The 24,112-nt window shown below is 41.8% G+C and overlaps 2 protein-coding genes across 2 annotated transcripts in view; both read left to right on the top strand.

The window, feature by feature from the left end:
* Positions 1–4,662: 4,662 nt before the first annotated feature.
* Positions 4,663–7,747, top strand: LOC106565876 (boophilin-H2). Its single transcript, XM_014133514.2, has 6 exons — positions 4,663–4,932; positions 6,008–6,217; positions 6,581–6,745; positions 7,121–7,189; positions 7,360–7,438; positions 7,575–7,747. The coding sequence occupies exons 1-6, from the start codon at positions 4,869–4,871 to the stop codon at positions 7,630–7,632; spliced, it is 645 nt and encodes a 214-aa protein (XP_013988989.1). The 5' UTR covers positions 4,663–4,868; the 3' UTR covers positions 7,633–7,747.
* Positions 7,748–11,482: 3,735 nt separating this feature from the next.
* Positions 11,483–24,112, top strand: part of LOC106565566 (myosin-IIIb) — a 54,762-nt gene continuing 42,132 nt past the window's right edge. The window contains exons 1-3 of the mRNA XM_014132834.3: positions 11,483–11,825; positions 12,829–12,894; positions 13,158–13,288. Of these exons, the coding sequence (XP_013988309.2) occupies positions 11,724–11,825; positions 12,829–12,894; positions 13,158–13,288 (299 nt within the window). The 5' untranslated portion in view covers positions 11,483–11,723. The remainder of the gene's footprint in view (positions 11,826–12,828; positions 12,895–13,157; positions 13,289–24,112) is intronic.

Below are 24,112 nucleotides of genomic sequence, written 5' to 3'. Positions count from 1 at the left end.
ACTGTTCTGCCTGCGGCTATGGAACCCTGACCTGTTCACTGGACGTGCTAGCTTGTCCCGGACCTGCTGTTTTGGACTCTCTCTACCGCACCTGCTGTCTCTAACTCTGAATGATCGGCTATGAAAAGCCAACTTATATTTACTCCTGAGGTGCTGTCCTATTGCACCCTCTACAACCACTGTGATTATTATTATCTGACCCTGCTGGTCATCTATGAACGTTTGAACATCTTGACCATATTCTGTTATAATCTCCACCCAGCACAGTCAGAAGAGGACTGGCCACCTCTACTCGCCTGCCTGAAGTTGAGGCGATTGGCGGTGCGGAGATATTCCAGGTTCTTATGGTCCGTCCACACCAAAAATAGATTTTCTACCCCTTCTAACCATTGCCTCCACTCCTCCTACGCCATCTTGACAGCGAGTAATTCTCGATTTCTCACGTCGTAGTTCCTCTCTGCAGGGTTAAGGCAATGGGAAAGGAAGGCGCATGGATGCAGCCTCTGGTCCTGGGCAGAGCGTTGGGACAGGACAGCCCCCACTCCGACGTCCGAGGCATCGACCGTTTTGGATGGATTAAGATAGGGGCTGTAGTGAATCACTGCTTGGGGTCAGAGAACGCCCTGTCCGCTGCTGGAGACCATATGAACGTCACCTTGGGAGAGGTGTGTGCAGAGAAGCATGGATGCTGTAACCCCGGATGAAACGACGGTAGAAATTGGCAAACCCCAGGAAATGCTGCAGCTGCACTCTGGATGTGGGTTGAGGCCAATCCACCACCGCTCTCACCTTGTCAGGGTCCATTTGCACACTCCCTGCGGCGATGACGTGTCCTAGGAAGGAGATGGTGGTGCAATGGAACTGACACTTCTCCGCCTTCACAAACAGCTGGTTCTCCAGGAGACGCTGGAGGATCTGTCGGACATGGAGGATGTGCTCTTGAGCTGACCGGGAATAGATGAGGATGTCGTCGAGGTAGACAAACAGAAATCGGTTCAACATGTCCCAGAGCACATCATTGACCAGGGCCTGGAACACTGCGGCATCATTGGTCAGTCCGAACGGCATCACCAGTTACTCGTAGTGCCCACTAGCCGTGTTAAAAGCAGTTTTCCACTCTACCCCTTCCTGTATCCGAACCAAATGGTAGGCATTCCGAAGGTCCAACTTGGAAAAGATGGTTGCCCCCTGGAGAGGCTCGAAAGCTGAGGAGATTAGTGGTTTTTAACCGTAATGAAATTGAGACCCCGGTAGTCGATACACGGATGCAGGGTGTTGTCCTTCTTTTCCACAAAGAAGAACCCTGCGCCGGCGGGGGAGGAAGAGGGATGTATAAACCCAGCAGTGAGAGAGTCCTCAATATACGCTTCGCTTTGGTCTCCAGATCCGACAGGGAATAAGGTCGTCCCCGAGGAGGTGTAGTGCCCGGGAGAAGGTCGATGGCGCAGTCATAGCACCAATGCGGAGGAAGCAAGGTGGCACGGGCATTGCTGAATACCTCCCGGAGGTCCTGGTATTCCGTGGGAACGGCAGAGAGGTTTGGGGCTTCTCCCAAGCCCACAGGAAGACGTCCCGGGGCAGGCAGTGCTGACTTCAGGCAATGCGCATGGCAAAACGGGCTCCAACCCAGGATAGAACCAGTAGCTCAGTCGATCAGAGGATTGTGCCTCTGGAGCCAGGAGACCCCCAAAATCATGGGTGCATGAGGGGATTCAATGGGCAGGAACTGCATACTCCCACTGTGATTGCCCGACACTCTCACGTTAATGGGAAATGTAGTGTGGGTGACTCTGCCAATAAAGCATCCGTCCAATGGTCTGGCGTCCATGGGAATGGAGAGGGGTTGTGTGGAGATGCCCAGCGCCGACACCAGGGTAGTGTCCATTAAGCTCTCGTCGTCCCGAGAGTCGGTAAGCACCCGGAGAGATTTGGACCTGTGTTCTCAAACAGAGAACACAGGTATAAATACACAGGGGATAATGGGAATATGGGTGACACCTGGAGGGGGGTGGAGACAAGCAAAGACAGGTGAAACAGATCAGGGTGTAACTATGTTTTTTTTTCTAAAAGACACACTTGTATTGTATACTTAATGTCCATTCCAATTTACCATACAATATTGAATACATACAGTATGTTTAAGAGGAAATTAAATACATGTAATATCCCAGTACCGTCATTCTCATTGCTGGTCATCGAAACGGCTCTGTTGACTCTGTCATAATAACTAGGCCAGCCTCTCTGATGTAGCTCTCAGGCATGTTATATTACCTGCCCTGACTGTAAACTGATACCTGTCATGTTTTATAGGTGAGAGTGAGACTCAAAACTCAATACTTGATTACTCCTAGTGGACTTCATCCAAAATAATTTAGTCCAATAGGCTTAAGGCTTACTACCTGCAAACCTGGGTTAAAATAAAATTTTAAATATTTCAATTACTTTCACAAACATTCTGAAGTACGTATTCAGATAACCTTTATTTGAAAAAAACAAGTAGTTGGATATTGGAATGTATGTGGAAATACACCTGAAAAGTATTTGAAAATACTCAAATGCACTAACTCAAATACACTCCCATACATTTAACCTAGGTTTTTGAAAATATTATTTGAAATAGGTATTTGAAAATACTTTCAATTACAATTTAGAAGACTATTTGTTTTTTTACAAATAACCTTTTACTTAAATAAAAGTCCTTGTTTTGGGCTGTGTTATTTGAAACTCAAATACTCAAATACACCCCGAAAAAAACAACTAAAAAACACATGTATTTGAACTCAGCCTTGACTACCTGCATGGAGGCTTAATCACAATAGTCTAGTGGCTTCCTTTCCTAGTGTTCTGTGCTTCATCTGCAGTAATCTGAAAACAAAGGGTTAGAGATAGCAGTATGGGGGATTTCAGAAATGTGACATTTATTACCTTTCAGGATCTTTCATATCAGTGCAGATGAGGGGAAGCAGACAAACAGAGGAATCTCCTTTAGACTATTGAGACTAAGTATAGGATTGTTCAGCAATCTTTTGCACTTCCTAAAATTATACAATAAGTAAACATAATAGCCTATTTATAGGCCCAATAAACCATTTGGATGGAGGAAACAAGGTTTAGCTTTCTGATTGGTGTGTCTGTGCAATTTCCTCTTTGCTTCTGCATATCAGACTTGGTTGTTCATATGATGCTGATGTAACATAGGAGGAAATACATTTTGGAAGACCCTATGAAATACGAAGTAGATATGTCAGATATTATGTCATATATTATGTTTTTGTATCGAGAGAATGAAAAATAGAAAAGTATATTGTTTACTCACAGATGGGTTTTTGTTGAGTTGGTGCCACATCCCAAATGTATGATTAATAATATTAATTTGGCCGTGGCTATAAATAAATCTACTTCAAATCCATTCTTATGTAATAGCATAAGGTATTCTTATCCAATGAGTCAGGACCATGGGTTAAATTGAGAATTTGGAGGAGCCTGATTTAGGGGAGTTAAGGTAAAGGTTGATCCAAGGTTGAACAAAAGGCTAGGGTTATGCCAATATTAGGGTTAGGGTTGTGGATGAGGCTAGAATAAGGTTTGTACCGGGATGTGGATATGAAGCTAAGTTTAGGGTTGTGGTTGAGGGTTAGGGTTGAATCAGGATTTGGACATGAAGGTAGGGTTAGGGTTATGGTTGAGGCCAGGGGCTGTCCTGGACATAAGCGACATAGACGGTCGCCTAGGGCCCCCGGCCGCCAGGGGGCCCCAACCACCAAAAATAAATAATAATGTAAGAACTCAGTCAGGATCTCAACTTACTGTTGAGTGTTAGAATAGAATGCCCAAGGTCCTATTTCAAAATTTGGTTGTATATTAGTAGTTTTCCTCTTGTTATGTTTTTAGATTGGTAAAGTGGTCTACCCAGCTATCTAAACTTATAGAAATCATGGTCAAATTACTGCCCGGGCCCTGACCTCGAAGGGGCCCCCATTGATTTTGTTAGTCACTCAGATATCATATTAACATGGCATAGGTCATGACAAAATGTGTAGAATTTTAGGAAATTAGCTTTAAAACTGCAAAAATGTCTCTCCATCTTATGTCAAAATGTGTCGAATTTCAAGAAATAATCTGTAAAACTGCATGGCAAAACGTCATGAAATTAGAACAAAAATGTAGAAATGTTCTCTCCGCCCCATGGCAAAATGTGTAGAATTACAGGAAATTATTATTTTTTTATTTATTTTTGCCATCAAGAGGTGGGCCACTAAAATGTTTTGCCAAATCTCAACTAGGGCCCTCAAAAGGCTAGGGCCGGCCCTGGTTTAGGCTAGGGTTAGGGTTGTGGCTGAGGTTTAGGGTTGCACCACGATGTGGACATGAAGCTAGGTTTAGGGTTATGGCTAGGGTTACTGATGTAAGTAAAATGTATTCCATTCTAGGGTTAGGATTAGTACTTTTATACTTTTATCCTTCTTCTACTCCTCTTTGACCCAAGGTGCAGTAGCTCAGCTCTGGGTAGCTCCGCTCAATGTAACAAACGTTTCTTTGAAGATAAAAGAAAGGTTACCATAAGGTCTTGTAGTTGGGATATGTTTGCATTATTTATTCATTTACGTGTGTGAAATGCTTGATTACTCAACTACAATAAAAACATGAACACTGAAAAAGTTTGGCAAGATACTGCCAGTCATTTACCTATTTTATGACTGAAACCATGGGGTTTGTGACCGAATGAGAGAGAAAGACACTCCTAGGTCATAAAAACCTAAGGATTGATAAGGGGTACAAATAATGTTACATACCTGTGGACAAGCTTATAGAACAGGATTTGAAAAGAAATAAACATCTTTCTGTTGGGGGGAATCTACGACAAAATTATGACAAATCCACTGTTGAATGTTTTTTTACTAGGAGTTATGCTTCCTACAGCTTTGTCCATTGGTGAGTATATTCTATGTTTCTTTACATTTCTGCATTCTCTCAATGAACCCTTCTTTGCTTTATCACCTTGCTTTAACTACAGCATGTGTGCTATTGTAAGAAGTACCTGCACTCCTACTTTATCATAATTCCTTTATGCCAGTTATATCAAAACAAAATCAAGTAAGGCCAACACGGTTACTAAATCTAGTAGTGGAAATAATGTCTTTTTTTTTCTTCTCGGAAATGAGTGACTGATGAGATCAAGTATCCCATCCCATCTTACATGTAAAGCTGAGTTTACAATGTGAATGGGGTCCTTTCTCAATATTATTGAGATGCATATTGTCATTCTTTGAGGGGAACATTGAGTGTGAAGATTATGCTAAGATGCTAGGAATTAAAACCATTAACCTTTCAAGCATAGGTGTGTGTCGGAAATAAAGAAGAAATCACACAACAGAGATGGTTCAAACTAGATTGAGAATGCACTTGCAAATCATAAATCCACACAGTGTTTTTACTGTTAAAGAACTCAGTCAAAACTGTCAAGAGAACATGGGCTGTCACTAGTCAGTTACTTCTTCAGTGTTGGGGAATTTATTCTGAAAATATAGTTTATAATGTTATCAATTACTTCAAGCTATACTAAAGCTACCATTAAGAAAAACATAGCTTATTTAACTAAAGTGACTTAGAAAAAGTAGTTCTACATCCAAACCACTTTGTGAAAAAGTATATCTAAATCTGAAATGTCATAGACTACAAATTGCAAGAACCGATCACTCTGAAGTCAGATGTTAACAGAATGTGTAATTTAGCCTATTAAAAACAAAAAGTGAGAATTAGGCACACAAAAAGGGATTACAGTGAGAATTAGGCATGGCATACTTCACCCATATTTTATTTTTGCTAAACAAGTTGTGTAGTTCCAGAAATTCGCTACACCACTACATTGCAAAAAAAAGTAATTAACTACTGAAAATGGCAACTTGAATTTAGTTAAACTACCACCAAGCTACTGCAAAATGTAATTAAATTACTAGTTGAACTAAATGTAGTTCACTACTCCCCAACGCTGATCTTCTTCTCTCAGAACCGTTTTGCAGTAGGAAGATGGACGAGGGAAAGCCAGTGGAGGGAAAGGAAGACGACACTACACTGCAGTATTACTACGATGAGGGGGCAGACATCTGCTTTCCTTTCTTCTACAAAGGACTGGAAGGGAATGGGAACCGCTTCAACACAGACAGGGAGTGCATGGAGGCCTGCTCTGCCAAGTTTGACGAGCTCTACCCAGCTGCAGGTAGGCTGCTACAGAGAGTGGGGAGAGAGCGGCTGCTGTATGGCGGCCATTTTGTTAGGTGTAGATTCAAAGAGGACTAACAAACAGGAAGTCTATATGACAGATACAAACTGTACGGTGTTGCATTGGTGTATTGGATTTTATAATAATGGTTAGTGATTGATGAACTCATAATGGACAAGATATTGTCCAAACCATATAATAAGCAAATAGACATAGCATACACAGGAATTCTATAATCAGATTATTATGCTACACTACTCTCTCAAAATGATCCATCCATTTAAGGAAGAATTGTTGAGCTATTCATTGAAGTTCATCAAACCCATAATTATCCCTCATATTTTCTCTCCGCTCTCTCAGGTGCAGTGTGTGACCTTCGATTGGACCATGGCAGTTGCTTTGCCATGTTGTTGATGTACTACTACAACGCAAAAGAGGGAACCTGCCGTATCTTCCACTACGGGGGCTGTCAAGGCAATGGCAACCGTTTCGAGACCAGAGAGCACTGTCAACAGACATGCATGGGTCAGTTCACTATCTATTTTTGTGATACCACTATTTCTTATCTCTCCCTCTACGTCTGAGGTAATGATAGTATGATAATAACACCTCATTTTCAATATAAAGAACCTACATATTTCTCTTTCTCTCTACTGTCATGTGTAAATGCATGTTTCTGTATGAAATGTGTATGAAAATAGTCTGTAGACACTGAAGGGCGTTTTAGACATTGAGGTGCAATTCCTCCTTACACTGCACAACAGGCACTCAGCTGACTTCAGCTGTCTTGACAGTTTTTCTTTAGTCCACTAGAGGTCCTTCCTCCTTCACTTCATTACAACTACAGTATATTACTGATGCTTGTTCGTCCTGTTCATGTGAGATGTTCTTCTTCTGCAGCCAAAGGAGGCAGGCTTGGTGCTGCTGTAGAGACAGGAGCTAACCCGGATGAGAGTTCCACTAATGCAGGTACATCGATACCTTTTGTGCCGTTTTTGTAGAGTTGATTATCTAGAGTTTGAGATCATGTTGAACCTAACAAATTAGGTAGTATCTTGATGATTATCTTGGTAATGCACCTATATTTTCATTATGAAAGAGTTCATTTTAACTGTCTGTTGTGTTTGCCCTTGTCTCAGGACTGATCGTGGGTATTTTAGGAGGAATTGTGTTCACCGTGGCAGTGATCTCTGCTATTGTTCTCTTTGTTGTCCAAAGGTAGTGGGTACTCTTACAAAGTCAATACAGTAACCTTTTTTAAGGAAAGGGATGAGAACAATATTTAAATGTCATGGTAATATCAATAAGTGTGTTACATTCTGACATTTTTTAACATTCTTTTTAAAATTCACAGGAAAGGGAAATCAAGCAAAGATGGGAGAGAGCAGGAACTACCTATTGAGATGTCCTAGAGATGTATTACCCTCGACACAATTTTCAAATTCCTTTTTTGTTTTGGATTTAATTTACATTTGTTAGGAAATACATTTTGTACTCTATTTAGGTTGAATAAAAAAGGAAAATGTATGCCATGCTTTATCTCTCTATATATATATATATATATATATTTTTTTTTACTGTGGAATGTTTTTGACATTGGATAAATGTTAAACAATGGCTAGACATTATCCCCCTTGCTGTTGACATAGTTAGTACAGTAGGGAATGAGCATTAACCAACCTGTAAATAATACAAAACTGCAGGTTGAATGTTGTAACAGGACTGATCTGTTCAACTCTGATCTGATCAAAAGCGTTGATCAACTCTCAAACTGGTCTCAGACTTATATACTGTATATGTATATACCATCGGTCAAAGGTTTCAGAACACCTACTCATTCAAGGGTTTTTCTTTATTTTCACTATTTTCTACATTGCAGAATAGTGAAGACATCAAAACTATGAAATAACATATGGATTCATGTAGTAACCAAAAAAGTGTTAAACAAATCAAATTATATTTTACATTTGAGATTCTACAAAGTAGCCACCCTTTGCCTTGATGACAGCTTTGCTTCACCTGGAATGCTTTTCCAACAGTCTGGAAGGAGTTCCCACATATGTTGAGCACTTGTTGGCTGCTTTTTCTTCGCTCTGTGGTCCAACTCATCCCAAACCATCTCAATTGGTTTGAGGTTGGGTGATTGTGGAGGCCAGGTCATCTGATGCAGCACTCCAACCACTCTCCTTCTTGGTCAAATAGCCCTTACACAGCCTGGAGGTGTGTTGGGTTATTGTCCTGTTGAAAAACAAATGACAGTCCCAGTAAGAGCAAACTAGATGGGATGGCATATCGCTGCAGAATGCTGTGGTATCCATGCTGGTTAAGTGTGCCCTGAATTCTAACTAAATCACTGACAGTGTCACCAGCCAAGCACCCCCACACCATCACACCTCCTCCTCCATGCTTCACGGTGGGAACCACACGTGCAGAGATCATCCGTTCACCTACTCTGCGTCTCACAAAGACATGGCGGTTGGAACCAAAAATCTAAAATTTGGACTCAGCAGACCAAAGGACAGATTTCCACTGGTCTAATGTCCATTGCTCATGTTTCTTGGCCCAAGCAAGTCTCTTCTTCTTATTGGTGTCCTTTAGTAGTGGTTTCTTTGCAGCAATTTGACCATGAAGGCCTGATTCACGTAGTCTCCACTGAACAGTTGATGTTGAGATGTCTGTTACTTGAACTCTCTGAAGCATTTATTTGTGCTGCAATTTCTGAGGCTTTTAACTCTAATTAACTTATACTCTGCAGCAAAGGTAGCTCTGGGTCTTCCTTGATGGTTTTTGCGACTGCACTTGAAGAAACCTTCAAAGTTCTTGAAATGTTCCGGATTGACTGACCTTCATGTCTTAAAGTAATGATGGACTGTCGTTTCACTTTGCTTATTTGGTCTTAACTGACTTGCCTAGTTAAATAAAGGTTAAATAAAAAAAACACTGATAACCCTTTCATACACAGACCAAAATCCCACTAATTTACCATGCCTGTTTTTTTATATCAGCTTTTGTGTATATCTAATGCGGAAGGTGGTTAAAAACTATGGTAAATTAAAAGCCACCTCAAATCAATTCAAATTGTATTTGTCACATGCGTCAAATACAGCAGGTGTAGACCTTACAGTGAAACGCTTACTTACAAGCCCTCAACCAACAATGTAGTTTTAAGAAAAATAAGTGTTCAGAAAGTATTTACTAAAATAAACTGAAGTAAAAAAAGAAGAAAATAAAAAAATAACAAATAATTGAAGAAACCTTAAAAGTTCTTGAAATGTTCCGGATTGACTGACCTTCATGTTTAAAGTAATGATGGACGGTCATTTCTCTTTGCTTATTTGAGCTATTCTTGCCATAATATGAACTTGGTCTTTTACCAAATAGATAGACCAAAATCCCACTAAATTACCATGCCTGGTTTTTTATATCAGCTTTTGTGTATATCTGAAGTGGAAGGGGGTTAAAAGCCATGGTAAATTAAAATCACATCAAATCAAATTGTATTTGTCACATGCATCAAATAAAGCCGGTGGGGTTAACAGTGAAATGCTTACTTACAAGCCCTCAACCAACAATACAGTTAAGACATCATGGGAAAATCAAAAGAAATCAGCCAAGACCTCAGAAAAAAAGTGTGGACCTCCACAAGTCTGGTTCATCCTTGGGAGCAATTTCCAAACACCTGGAGGTACCACGTTCATCTGTACAAACAATAGTACGCAAGTATAAACACCATGGGAACACCCAGCCGTCATTCCGCTCAGGAAGGAGACACGTTCTGTCTCCTAGAGATGAACGTACTTTGCTGCGAAAAATGCAAATCAACCACAGAACAACCGCAAAGGACCTTATGAAGATGCTGGAGGAAACGGGTACAAAAGTATCTATATCCACAGTAAAACAAGTCCTATATCGACATAACCTGAAAGGCTGCTCAGCAAGGAAGAAGCCACTGCTCCAAAACCGCCATAAAAAAGCCAGACTACAGTTTGCAACTGCACATGGGGACAAAGATCATACTTTTTGGAGAAATGTCCTCTGGTCTGATGAAACAAAAATAGAACTGTTTGGCTATAATGACTATCGTTATGTTAGGAGGAAAAAGGCGGAGGCTTGCAAGCCGAAGAACACCACCCCAACCGTGAAGCACGGGGTGGCAGCATCATGTTGTGGGGGTGCTTTGCTGCAGGAGGGACTGGTGCACTTCACAAAATAGATGGCATCATCAGGAAGGAAAATTATGTGGATATATTGAAGCAACATCTCAAGACATCAGTCAGGAAGTTAAAGCTTGGTCACAAATGTCACTTCCAAATGGACAATGACCCCAAGCATACTTCCAAAGTTGTGGCAAAACGGCTTAAGGACAACAAAGTTAAGGTATTGGAGTGGCCATCACAAAGCCCTGACCTTAATCCTATAGAACATTTGTGGGCAGACCTGAAAAAGTGTGTGTGAGCAAGGAGGCCTACAAACCTGACTCTGTTACAACAGCTCTGTCAGGAGGAATGGGACAAAATTCACCCAATTTATTGTGGGAAGCTTGTGGAAGGGTACCCGAAATGTTTGACCCAAGTTTAACAATTTAAAGGCAATGCTACCAAACACTAATTGAGTTTATGTAAACTTCTGACCCACTGGGAATGTGATGAAAGAAATAAAAGCTGAAATACATCGTTCTCACTCCTATTATTCTGACATTTCTCATTCTTAAAAAAAAGTGGTGATCCTAACTGACCTAAAACAGGGAATTTTTACTAGGATTAAATGTCAGGAATTGTGAAAAACTGAGTTTAAATGTATTTGGCTAAGGTGCATGTAAACATCCGACTTCAACTGCACATGGTTTATTCTGCCTCAGTCGATAATTTCACTGCTTTGCCCTCAGTAACGTGCACAGGAAGGTAATTAGTATTTACAAAATGGAGGTGACATACATTTTAGTCATATGAGAGAATAGAGATTTTATATAATGTTATATAATGGTGTAAGCAGCTTTGGTCATACATGATTATCATCTATAAGCATTTAATCTGGAAAGATATCCAGATATTCTAACATGTTATCTCTACTGCCATGCAGTATGGTATCGCATATAAACTACATGACTGCATTTGAGTAAATCTCTAATCTCGAAAAAAGAAAGAAGTCACTTTTAATTCTGATAACTGACGCATGCCGAGCATGGGTGTGGAGAGGCAAGAGTTAATGTCTCTCTCTCTAAGAAAGGGGAGGGGAGAGAGAACCCTTGCTTTGCAAGCCTTTTAAATGCAGTACTCTCCTGGGAATAGAGTAAACTCAGCTGACATACACTGTGTGCTCTGCTGTCACAGTGTTTACATTTATTTATTTATTTTTTACGTCATAACCTTGTCGTTTTTAGTATAGGTTGGATTTAAACGCCAGAAAAACAAGGAAGTCAATTGGTTTTTATCAAGCTTCAGTATTGTCCAGTACATATAATATTGCACCCACGTTTTATTGAATAAATACGATTTTGAAAGAAATGGAGGTGCTCCTCCACGAGGATTTGGCAGCTTTGTCAGATTTGGATGAACAAAGTTTGTTGGAATCCCTGAGTCAACGGTTCAGACAAGATCGCATCTATGTAAGTAACGTTAAAAGGTCAGATTTATGTGCATGTGACTGCTGTGAAAAATATACAAAATATCCTCGTAATGGGGGAACAAATTGTATCTGACCAATGATTAAATGTTAACACTGATACAGTTTTGTTATTGTGATCAGACCATTGCTGTGCTTCAGGTTATATCACTTTGACACTACAGTACAATCCCTGGACACGATTCTGTCAGCCTGCAACCCCCCCCATGTTCTACCACGTCACCCATGTGTACACAGGACTCTGCACTTTGTAAAAATCCCTGTAATTTGATGGATTTTAATCTGCAACAAATCCCAAACAATCAAATACCCCAACCCTCAACATACTGACAGAACAGATAGATTATCTAAATCTTTTTCAATTTATTTTATTACTTGACACGGCAGTAAACTCAACAATGTTGACGGGTTGGGATCGATGAATAACACAAATATGCTGTCTAGTGGAGACTGCTGAGGGGAGGCTGTCTCATAATAATGGCCGGGAATGGAGTAGATGGAATGGTATCAAACACACCGTTCCAGCCATTATTATGAGCCGTTCTCCCCTCAGCAGCCTCCACTGATGCAGTCATATATCAACATGCCATTTTAATTCATGTCATTGTTGGCTGACAGAACAAAGACCTTTGTGCAGTGACACGAATGGTGCTTGTCTTTGAATGTACAGTACAGTACACATTAATGACCCACCAGCTATATGTTCTTAATGTCGTCAGCCACGACTCTGTGAAACATAAAATAGATTAGGATATAAATGATTAGAATAAGAGATAAATGGCCTGATTTCTTTTAAGATGTTTCCATTTTCAAGTAAGGAAAACAGGTTTACTCTGCTAATGTTTAAGGGAGGTTTCGTTAACAGTGGAGGCTAACAACATGAGTTGACTTCAGTTTGAAAGGAAAACACTTGAAAACCAGTTTAACCTTGTCATTGATGGTAAACTCTTTCCCGCTCTCGTTCTTCCCCTGCCTATCTCTACCAGACCTACATTGGGGACATCTTGGTGGCCATAAATCCGTTTAAATACCTTCCTCTCTATGAGAAAGAGGTAAGTACTCCTACAAGACAAATAAGCATTCAGCTGTGCTGGCAGACTTTGTCCTAAAAGCTGCCCTAGCTGTCTAATGACTCACTATGACCTGGAAAACATAGAAGTTCCACCAAGCTCCACCAAGGCTTTTCAAAGGCCTTTGCACTTAAGCTTGCCTTATTGATTTAACCAACATAACTGACCAGTAATCTTTAGAAAAATCGACTAAACTGTTTGTAGACAGTGGCTTTAGAGATGTTCCTCCTTGTGTATCTGTTCAGGTATCAGAGAGATATAAGTACCATGAGAAGACCAAGCTACCTCCTCACATATTTGCTGTGGCAGACAGGGCCTACCAGTCCATGCTGGGACGGTTGGCCACAGGACCCCGAAACCAATGCATTGTGATCAGGTGGGTCCATTAACAGTTTACGGTAGTACTTTACTGAGCCAAGCTGTCCTGCACCAGCCTGTCACACATCTACTATAATAGTTGCTGGAAACATTTTATAAAGGATAATGTGAACCAAAAATATCCATGCCAGCACAGTTTAGTTTGGTTTGGCACGATTGTGTCTAAAAGGTATAAGGTTTCCTGAACACCACCCTAACAAACAGCAACAGACACCGGTGTCAGGTATGTCTGCTTTGCTCAGGTCAGCGGTTATTTTTTCTCTCACATTGACATGCCAGTCCCAGTACAGCAGCTGCTTACCCGTGTTAGCCTGTGTTTGTTGTGCCTGCAGACCAGCAGGCCCAGGCTTGCGTCATGTTAGCATGACCCTGCTGCTCTACACTGTAGCAGTAAATAGGTCTTGTGTAGCCTCCTTGTGAGAACACAGATTTCCTTGTCTGCCTCTGGTGACCTTCATCTAGCGTGAATTATGGAACCCTTTTATTGCAGAGGGAAGAAAAACATACTTCTGGCCATGTAGTGTATGTTGACACTTGTGCATCAAAGATCTCATTCCAAAATCATGGGCATTAATATGGACTTGATCCCCCCTTTTGCTGCTATAACAACCTCCACTCTTCTGGGAAGGTTTTCCACTAGATATTGGAACATTGCTGCGGGGACTTGCTTCCATTCAGCCAAAGAGCATTAGTGAGGTCGGTCAGTGATGTTGGGTGATTAGGCCTGGCTCGTAGTCGGCGTTCCAATTCATCCCTAAGGTGTTCGATGGGGTTATGGTCAAGTTCTTCCACACCATCTCGACAAACCATTTCTGTATTGGGGCAATTATCATGCTGAAGCAGGAAAGGGCCTTCCCCAAACTGTTGCCACAAAGTTGAAGCACAGAATCATCTAGAATGTCATTGTAAGGGAAAGGGGGATACCTAGTCAGTTGTAAAACTGAATGCATTAAACTGAAATGTCTTCCGCATTTAACCCAACCTCTGAATCAGAGAGGTGCGGGGGGCTGCCTTAATCGACATACACATCAGCGGCGCCTGAGGAACAGTGGGCTAACTGCTTTGTTCAGGGGCAGAACGACAGATTTTTACATTATTGTATGCTGTAGCGTTAATATTTCCCTTCACTGGAACTAAGGGGCCTAGACCATACCATGAAAAACAGCCCCAGGCCATTATTCCTCCTCCACCAAACTTTCCAGTTGGCACTATGCATTCGGGCAGGTATCGTTCTCCTGGCATCCGCCAAACCCAGATTTGTCTGTCGGACTACCAGATGGTGAAGCGTGATTCATCCCTCCAGAGAATGGCTTTCCACTGCTCCAGAGTCCAATGGTGGCGAGCTGTACACCACTCCAGCTGCCGCATGGTGATCTTAGGCTTTTGTGCGGCTGCTCGGACATGGAAACCCATTTCATGAAGATCCCGACAAACAGTTCTTGTGCTGACGTTGCTTCCAGAGGCATTTTGGAACTCTGTAGTGAGTGTTGCAAATGAGGACAGAAGATTTTTACGAGCTGTACACTTCAGCACTCGGCAATCCCGTTCTATGAGCTTGTGTGGCCTACCACATCACAATAGGGATGCAACGGTACAGTGGGCCCACGATTCGGTATGTATCAGGGTTTGTGGGGCACGGTAACGGTACGGTTTCGGTATCTTTATATTTAAGAAAAAAATAAAAACATTACCCTTTAAACAATAAACTCTTTATTTTGCCAAAAGACAAATAAAACTTTCCATTCTGAAAAATGGCAGCACTAGGCCTGGTTTCTGTCTCTACTGTATGAAATCAAGGGGAGAAAAACATTCAAATTAAAAGTGCTTCTTAGCTTTGACGACCTGTAGGTGCTTTGCCTTTTCTATTTTAAATAAACAGGGTACATATTTGTATAGGCAATATTAAATGTAAAAATAACAAAGTGCAACATCAAGTTGGTACCCTATATGAGGTATCTATTCCTTTTATGTTGAGGTTCTTCTGTAAAAAGATGAGCATGTCAACATTCTCTGAAGCAAGATGAGAACGACTTGCCCTGACAATGTCCCCTGCAACAGAGGTTCCCGGAACACTGAGGCAAGTTTTGCAACATGGGGGATCTTTGACTGGTTTGTTTTCCACCACACACAAGGATCAGTATCCACATGAAGGAAATCTGCTGCCTTATATGAGGTGACCACCTCCTCAATAATTTTGGAAAAGGGCTTGGTCTGCTTCTCTGCTTTGAAAAGCTGTACAAATAACTCCGACATGGCGGTCTTCTTTTGAGGAGGGGATAATGAGGATGGATTTTCTTCCTTTGTGGATGGCCCTCCTAGCACTGCTTGAAACTGCAAGAAAAATGGCGAACGTATTAAGTGTTAGTGACACACATCTCATCAAAAAAACATCTCATCACATTTTAACGCACATGATAACAAAACGATAAACAATTTCATAAAAAATAATTTAAAAAAATAGATCAAATACCTGATGTTCATGCTCCACAGTTTCTTTGACGAGATCCTTGTACAGTCGTGGCCAAAAGTTTTGAGAATGAAACAAATATTAATTTTCACAAAGTTTGCTGCTTCAGTGTCTTTAGATATTTTTGTCAGATGTTACTCTGGAATACTGAAGTATAATTACAAGCATTTCATACGTGTCAAAGGCTTTTATTGACAATTACATGAAGTTGATGCAAAGAGTCAATATTTGCAGAGTTGACCCTTCTTTTTCAAGACCTCTGCAATCTGCCCTGGCATGCTGTCAATTAACTTCTGGGCCACATTCTGACTGATGGTAGCCCATTCTTGCATAATCAATGCTTGGAGTTTGTCAGAATTTGTGGGTTTTTGTTTGTTCACCCGCCTCTTGAGGATTGACCACCAGTTCTCAATGGGATTAAGGTCAGGGGAGTTTCCTGGCCATGGACCCAAAATATCGATGTTTTGTTCCCCGAGCCACTTAGTTATCACTTTTGCCTTATGGCAAGGTGCTCCATCATGCTGGAAAAGGCATTGTTCGTCACCAAATTGTTCCTGGATGATTGGGAGAAGTTGCTCTCGGAGGATGTGTTGGTACCATTCTTTATTCATGGCTGTGTTCTTAGGCATTTTCTGGAGAAAATGACTTTACCCCAGTCCTCAGCAGTCCAATCCCTGTACCTTTTGCAGAACATCAGTCTGTCCCTGATGTTTTTCCTGGAGAGAAGTGGCTGCTTTGCTGCCCTTCTTCACACCAGGCCATCCTCCAAAAGTCTTCGCCTCACTCTGCGTGCAGATGCACTCACACCTGCCTGCTGCCATTCCTGAACAAGCTCTGTACTGGTGGTGCCCCGATTCCCGCAGCTGAATCAACTTTAGGAGACGGTCCTGGCGCTTGCTGGACTTTCTTGGGTGCCCTGAAGCCTTCTTCACAACAATTGAACCGCTCTCCTTGAAGTTCTTGATGATCCGATAAATGGTTAATTTGGGTACAATCTTACTGGGAACAATATCCTTGCCTGTGAAGCCCTTTTTGTGCAAAGCAATGATGACGGCACGTGTTTCCTTGCATGTAACCATGGTTGACAGAGGAAGAACGATGATTCCAAGCACCACCCTCCTTTTGACGCTTCCAGTCTTATTTGAACTCAATCAGCATGACAGAGTGATCTCCAGCCTTGTCCTTGTCAACACTCACACCTGTGTTAACGAGGGAATCACTGACATGATGTCAGCTGGTCCTTTTATGGCAGGGCTGAAATGCAGTGGAATGTTTTTTTGGGGGGGATTCAGTTCATTTGCATGGCAAAGAGGGACTTTGCATTAATTGCAATACATCTGATCACTCTTTATAACATTCCTGAGTATATGCAAATTGCCATCATACAAACTGAGGTAGCAGACTTTGAAAAGTAATATTTGTGTCATTCTCAAAACTTTTGGCCACGACTGTAGACTCTCACAGCAGGCTGACAGGGATTTAAACCTTGGATCAAGGGCTGTAGCTCTGTGAACGTAGTCTAGAAGTTCCGGGTCTGTGTATCTTCTCTCCAAGTCCTGAGAGATTGCTGCCTTGGCCTCCCTGATGGTTGCACTGTCCTCAGGACCTGGTGCCATGGATTTGAGAATCATTGTCTTTAGAGGGAGAATCATTGAGGTGGGACTTGTTACGCTGCTCATGAGTTGTCATTTTTTGCAGGGGGTTGAGTTCCTGAATGAGTTCTTCTGCCAGCTTCAGTTCACTGTCAGTCAGCATGGCTATATCTTGGACCGACTTCTTCACAGCCTTGTCCAATACAGCAGAGTAGATGGCCGGTTGCTGTTCCACATAACTTCCAGTATGTCGTGTGGTATTCCAACGGGTTGCCATATCATGGATTAATTTGTGATTTGGTATATCTAATGTCTCTTGGTTGACTGTCAACTTGGTGAGCGGTGGTGCTTTTGTGGGAAAAAAAGTCACCACTTTTCTGACCTTCCCCAGGAGGTGGGACACTGCCTTGAGAGAGACTGCTCTCTTGGCTGCGAGGTTCAGGATGTGTGCAAAACATCCAATGTGGGGCCCAAACCCATCAGCTTCATGTATGGCATTCAGTGTTTTGTGCATTATTGTAGTTGCTGGGAATGTGATATTTGGTTTCTCTAGCTTCCACTCAGTCACATCATTCATTAATTCTAGAGCTATGTGTGCACTTGAATGACTCTCATACAGGGGAGGAGTTTGCAACAAGTAGCTATTCATCTCCCGATCCAGTACATAGTGAACCTTCAGTGAGGTTGCTCTGGAGGTCCAACTATCAGTGGAGAGTTCAAGATAGGGTGTCTGTGTCAATTTCTTTTCTTTTCAATGTCTCTCTGTGATGTTTCATAAAGTTTGGGAATTACTTCGCTGCTGAAATGTGTGTGTGGGAGGGACATTGTAACGCAGTTACATTTTTTTCATCAGTTGACGAAATCCCGAGTCAGTAACCACTGAGTAGGGCTGCAAATCTTTGTCTATGAATACTCCCACTGCTTCTAATTTTAGCCTCTGTCTTTTGCGCATTACACATGCACATGTGCTCCGCTGGCCTCTCTCCTTAAATGATCCTTAGCTCTTGGAGTCCCATGCAGGAAAAGCTAGACTAGAATAGCTTGCTGGACATAATGTTTGTTTTGTCATTTCTTATACCAATAGACTATTCCAAGAGGGACGCAAGCTCTTGTTTGCTAAATGTTAAATACAGCAGCAAATAGAACGCACAGGTAGTATGAAAGAGTGAATGCGCAATGACTAGGCTATAGCAGTTATTTATTCAAACCCATAACCATTCAATCTTCGTGAAGAGAAGTCAATCTTCTGCATCTAATGGTAAAGATAAGGACAACAGAACTTATTTCATTTAACTGTTGAAAGCGAGGAAGGAATGAAGCAACAATGGAGAGGAAGAGGTAGGCTAATAACATTAGGGGAAATATTATGAAAGGTGTGTGTGTGTATATATATATATATATATATATATATATGTATATGTGTGTGTGTGTGTATATATATATATATATATATATATGTATATATATGTATATGTATATGTGTGTATATATATATATATATATATATGCTTCAGCCTATTATATTTTCAAAATCGCTAGCCAATACTTGTAACTTTGTAGGCCGCATGTGCTGCACCAGAATCGCATGTTCTCTTCTGCTTTATCATGGTTTGAACGATGTGCGTAATTCACATTTATTTCATTTATTTACCCAAGAGAGCATATACTGTAGCTAGCTACATCTATGGGCTTTAATGTTTTTCTGTAGTGTGCAGTAGCCTATATCGTATTGGATAAAGGCACAATCATTTGGCCTTTCTTGGGCTCATTAAATGTCTTTTTAATGTAGGGGTCATAACATATTTAATATATGGCTCATGTGGTATCGGGCTTGAATTTTCGATCAAAGCTCTAATCAAATCCCTACTTATATGGTTTATAATGCTTTTGAATGAAACTTCCGGTTTTGGCAGGAAATACAGGGTTACCCGGGAGAAAATGTATTTATTCTTTGGATGGAACGAACATTTGGCCTTACTAGGGTTGAATATTTTTACAATCTACTGCCAATGTTTCTCCGTGTAGATTGCATGGCTGTGTGCTCGATTTTTATACACCAATCTGCAACAGGTGTGGCTGAAATAGCCGAATCCACAAATTTGAATGGGTGTCCACACACTTGTATAGACAGTGAGGGGAAAAAAGTATTTGATCCCCTGCTGATTTTGTATGTTTGCCCACTGACAAAGAAATGATAAACCTACCATTAAAATTATAGACTTATTTGAACAGTGAGATACAGAATAACAAACAAAAAATCCAGAAAAACGCATGTCAAAAATGTTATAAATTGATTTGCATTTTAATGAGGGAAATAAGTATTTGACCCCTCTGCAAAACATGACTTAGTACTTGGTTGCAAAACCCTTGTTGGCAATCAGAGGTCATATGTTTCTTGTAGTTGGCCACCAGGTTTGTACACATCTCAGGAAGGATTTTGTCCCACTCCTTTTGCAGATTTTCTCCAAGTCATTAAGGTTTCGAGGCTGACATTTGGCAACTCAAACCTTCAGCTCACTCCACAAATTTTCTATGGGGTTAAGGTCTGGAGACTGGCTAGGCTACTCCAGGACCTTAATGTACTTCTTCTTGAGCCACTCCTTTGTTGCCTTGGCCGTGTGTTTTGGGTCATTGTCATGCTGGAATACCCATCCACGACCCATTTTCAATGCCCTGGCTGAGGGAAGGAGGTTCTCACCCAAGATTTGATGGTATATGGCCATGTCCATCGTCCCTTTGATGCGGTGAAATTGTCCTGTCCCCTTAGGAGAAAAACACCCCCAAAGCATAATGTTTCTACCTCCATGTTTGACGGTGGGGATGGTGTTCTTGGGGTCATAGGCAGCATTCATCCTCCTCCAAACACGTTGAGTTGATGCCAAAGAGCTCCATTTTGGTCTCATCTGACCACAACACTTTCACCCAGTTGTCCTCTGAATCATTCAGATGTTCATTGGCAAACTTCAGACGGGCATGTATATGTGCTTTCTTGAGCAGTGGGACCTTGCGGGCGCTGCAGGATTTCAGTCCTTCACGGCGTAGTGTGTTACCAATTGTTTTCTTGGTGACTATGGTCCCAGCTACCTTGAGATCATTGACAAGATCCTCCCGTGTAGTTCTGGGCTGATTCCTCACCATTCTCATGATCATTGCAACTCCACGAGGTGAGATCTTGCATGGAGCCCCAGGCTGAGGGAGATTGACAGTTCTTTTGTGTTTCTTCCATTTGCGAATAATCGCACCAACTGTTGTCACCTTCTCACCAAGCTGCTTGGCGATGGTCTTGTAGCCCATTCCAGCCTTGTGTAGGTCTACAATCTTGTCCCTGACATCCTTGGAGAGCTCTTTGGTCTTGGCCATGGTGGAGAGTTTGGAATCTGATTGATTGCTTCTGTGGACAGGTCTTTTTTTATACAGGTAACAAGCTGAGATTAGGAGCACTCCCTTTAAGAGTGTGCTCCTAATCTCAGCTCATTACCTGTATAAAAGACACCTGGGAGCCAGAAATCATTCTGATTGAGAGGGGGTCAAATACTTATTTCCCTCATTACATTTTAGTCATTTAGCAGACGCTCTTATCCAGAGCGACTTACAGTAGTGAATGCACACATTTCATTTTTCCCCCCGTACTGGTCCCCCGTGGGAATCGAACCAACAACCCTGGCGTTGCAAACACCATGCTCTACCAACTGAGCCACACGGGACCCGTGTGGCTCAGTTAAAATGCGTTTTTTCGGGATTTTTTTGTTGTTCTGTTTCTCACTGTTCAAATAAACCTACCATTAAAATTATAGACTGATCATTTCTTTGTCAGTGGGAAAATGTACAAAATCAGCAGGGGATCAAATACTTTTTTTTCCCTCACTGTATATATATTGTATTTCTGTTATTAAAATAAAATGTTATTTGGCATATGCGCCGAATACAACAGGTGTAGTCCGTGAAATACTTACTTACACGCCCTTAACCAACAATGCAGTTTTAAGAAAATGCCCCCAAAAAAGTAAGAGATGAGAATAACAAATCATTAAAGCGCAGCAGTAAAAAACAATAGCGGGGCTATATACAGAGTCAATGTGCGGGGGCACCGGTGTCGAGGTAATTGAGGTAATGTGTACAGTTGAAGTCGGAAGTTTACTTACACCTTGGCCAAATACATTTAAACTCAGTTGTTCACAATTCCTGACATTTAATCCTAGTACAAATTCCCTGTCTTAGGTCAGTTAGGATCATCACTTTATTTTAAGAATGTGAAATGTCAGAATAATAGGAGAGAATTATTTATTTCAGCTTTTATTTCTTTCATCACATTCCCAGTGGGTCAGAAGTTTACATACACTCAATTTGGTAGCATTGCCTTAAAAAATTTAAACTTGGGTCAAACGCTTCGGGTACCCTTCCACAAGCTTCCCACAATAAGTTGGGTGAACTTTGGCACATTTCCTCCTGACAGAGCTGGTGTAACTGAGTCAAGTTTGTAGGCCTCCTTGCTCGCAGATGCTTTTTCAGTTCTGCCCACACATTTTCTATAGGATTAATGTCAGGGCTTTGTGATGACCACTCCAAATACCTTGACTTTGTTGTCCTTAAGCTGTTTTGCCACAACTTTGGAAGTATGCTTGGGGTCATTGTCCATTTGGAAGACCCATTTGCGACCAAGCTTTCAACATCTAGCCATCAGTCAGGAAGTTACTTCAATATATCCACATAATTTTTCCTCATGATGCCATCTATTTTGTGAAGTGCACCAGTCCCTCCTGCAGCAAGGCACCCACACAACATGATGCTGCCACCCCGTGCTTCACAGTTGGGATGGTGTTCTTCGGCTTGCAAACTTCCCCCTTTGTCCTCCAAACATTATGGCCAAATGGTTCTATTTTTGTTTCATCAGACCAGACGACATTTCTCCAAAAAGTATGACCTTGTTCCCCATGTGCAGTTGCTAACCGTAGTCTGGCTTTTTTTTTATGGCGGTTTTGGAGCAGTGGCTTCTTCCTTGCTGAGCGGCCAGGTTATGTTGTTTTTATAGGACTCGTTTTACTGTGGATATAGATACTTTTGTACCTGTTTCCTCCAGCCTCTTTTCAAGGTCCTTTGCTGCTGCTCTGGGATTGATTAGCATTTTTCGCAGCAAAGTACGTTCATCTCTAGGAGACAGAACGCGTCTCCTTCCTGAGCGGTATGACGGCTGGGTGGTCCCATTGTGTTTATACTTGCGTACTATTGTTTGTACATATGAACGTGGTACCTTCAGGTGTTTGGAAATTGCTCCCAAGGATGAACCAGACTTGTGGAGGTATACCATTTTTTTTCCTGAGGTCTTGGCTGATTTCTTTTGATTTTCCCATGATGTCAAGCAAAGAGGCACTGAGTTTGAAGGTAGGCCTTGAAATACATCCACAGGTACATCTCCAATTGACTCAAATAATGTCAATTAGCCTATTAAAACCTTCTAAAGCCATGACATCATTTTCTGGAATTTTCCAAGCTGTTTAAAGGCACAGTCAACTTAGTGTATGTAAACTTCTGACCCACTGGAATTGTGATACAGTGAAATAATATGTCTGTAAACAATTGTTGAAAAATGACTTGTCATGCACAAAGTAGATGTCCTAACCGACTTTCCAAAACTATAGCTTGTGAACAAGAAATTTGTGGAGTGGTTGAAAAACGAGTTTTAATGACTCCAACCTAAGTGAATGTAAACTTCTGACTTCAAATGTAGATAGAGTTATTAAAGTGACTATGCATAGATGATAACAGAGATTAGCAGCGGTGTAAAAGAGGGAGGGGGTCTGTTTAGCCATTTGATTAGCTGTTCAGGAGTATTATGGCTTGGGGGTAGAAGCTGTTTAGAAGGCTCTTGGACCTAGACTTGGTGCTCCGGTACCGCTTGCCATGTGGTAGCTGAGAGAATAGTCTATGACTCGGGTGGCTGGAGTCTTGGACAATTTTAGGGCCATCTTCTGACACCGCCTGGATAGAGGTCCTGGATGGCAGGAAGCTTGGCCCCGGTGATGTATTGGGCCGTAGGCATTAACCTCTGTAGTGTCTTGCGTTTGGAGGCCGAGAAGTTGCCATGCCAGGCAGTGATGCAACCAGTCAGGATGCTCTCGATGGTGCAGCTGTAAAACCTTTTGAGGATCTGAGGACCCATGCCAAATCTTTTCAGTCTCCTGAGGGGGAATAGGTTTTGTCATGCCCGCTTCACTACTGTCTTGGTGTGCTTGGACCATGTTAGTTTGTTGGTGATGTGGATGCCAATGAACTTGAAGTTCTCAACCTGCTCCACTACAGCCCCGTTGATGAGAATGGGGGCTTGCTCGGTCCTCCTTTTCACAATCATGTCCTTTTGTCTTGATCACGTTGAGGGAAAAGTTAGGCTGTCTCATAGTTGTTGATGATCAGGCCTACCACTGTTGTCATCAGCAAACTTAATGATGGTGTTGGAGTCGTGCAGTCATGAGTGAACAGGGAGCACAGGAGGGGACTGAGCACGCACCCCTGAGGGGCAACCGTGTTGAAGATCAGCGTGGCGGACGTGTGGCTACCTACCCTTACTACCTGGGGGCGGCCCGTCAGGAAGTCCAGGATCCAGTTGCAGAGTGATGTGTTTAGTCACAGGATCCTTAGCTTATTGATGAGCTTTGAGGGCACTATGGTGTTGAACGCTGAGCTGTAGTCAATGAATAGCATTCTTACATAGGTGTTCCTTTTGTCCAGGTGTGAAAGTGTGGTGTGCAATAGAGATTGCGACATTTGT

Source organism: Salmo salar, chromosome 01 (genome assembly GCF_965601325.2).
Source record: "Salmo salar chromosome 01, fSalSal1, whole genome shotgun sequence".
NCBI classification, from domain to species: domain Eukaryota; kingdom Metazoa; phylum Chordata; class Actinopteri; order Salmoniformes; family Salmonidae; genus Salmo; species Salmo salar.
Note: the sequence above shows the minus strand (reverse complement) of the source record. Positions and strands in the feature narration are given on the sequence as shown.

Bases quoted from the DNA above. Each gene is read 5' to 3' on its own strand.
- LOC106565876 (XM_014133514.2), top strand. From the start codon at position 4,869: ATGACAAATCCACTGTTGAATGTTTTTTTACTAGGAGTTATGCTTCCT. The intron at 6,218-6,580 runs GTAGGCTGCTAC...CCGCTCTCTCAG, and splicing joins CGAGCTCTACCCAGCTGCAG to GTGCAGTGTGTGACCTTCGA. The intron at 7,439-7,574 runs GTAGTGGGTACT...TAAAATTCACAG, and splicing joins GTTCTCTTTGTTGTCCAAAG to GAAAGGGAAATCAAGCAAAG.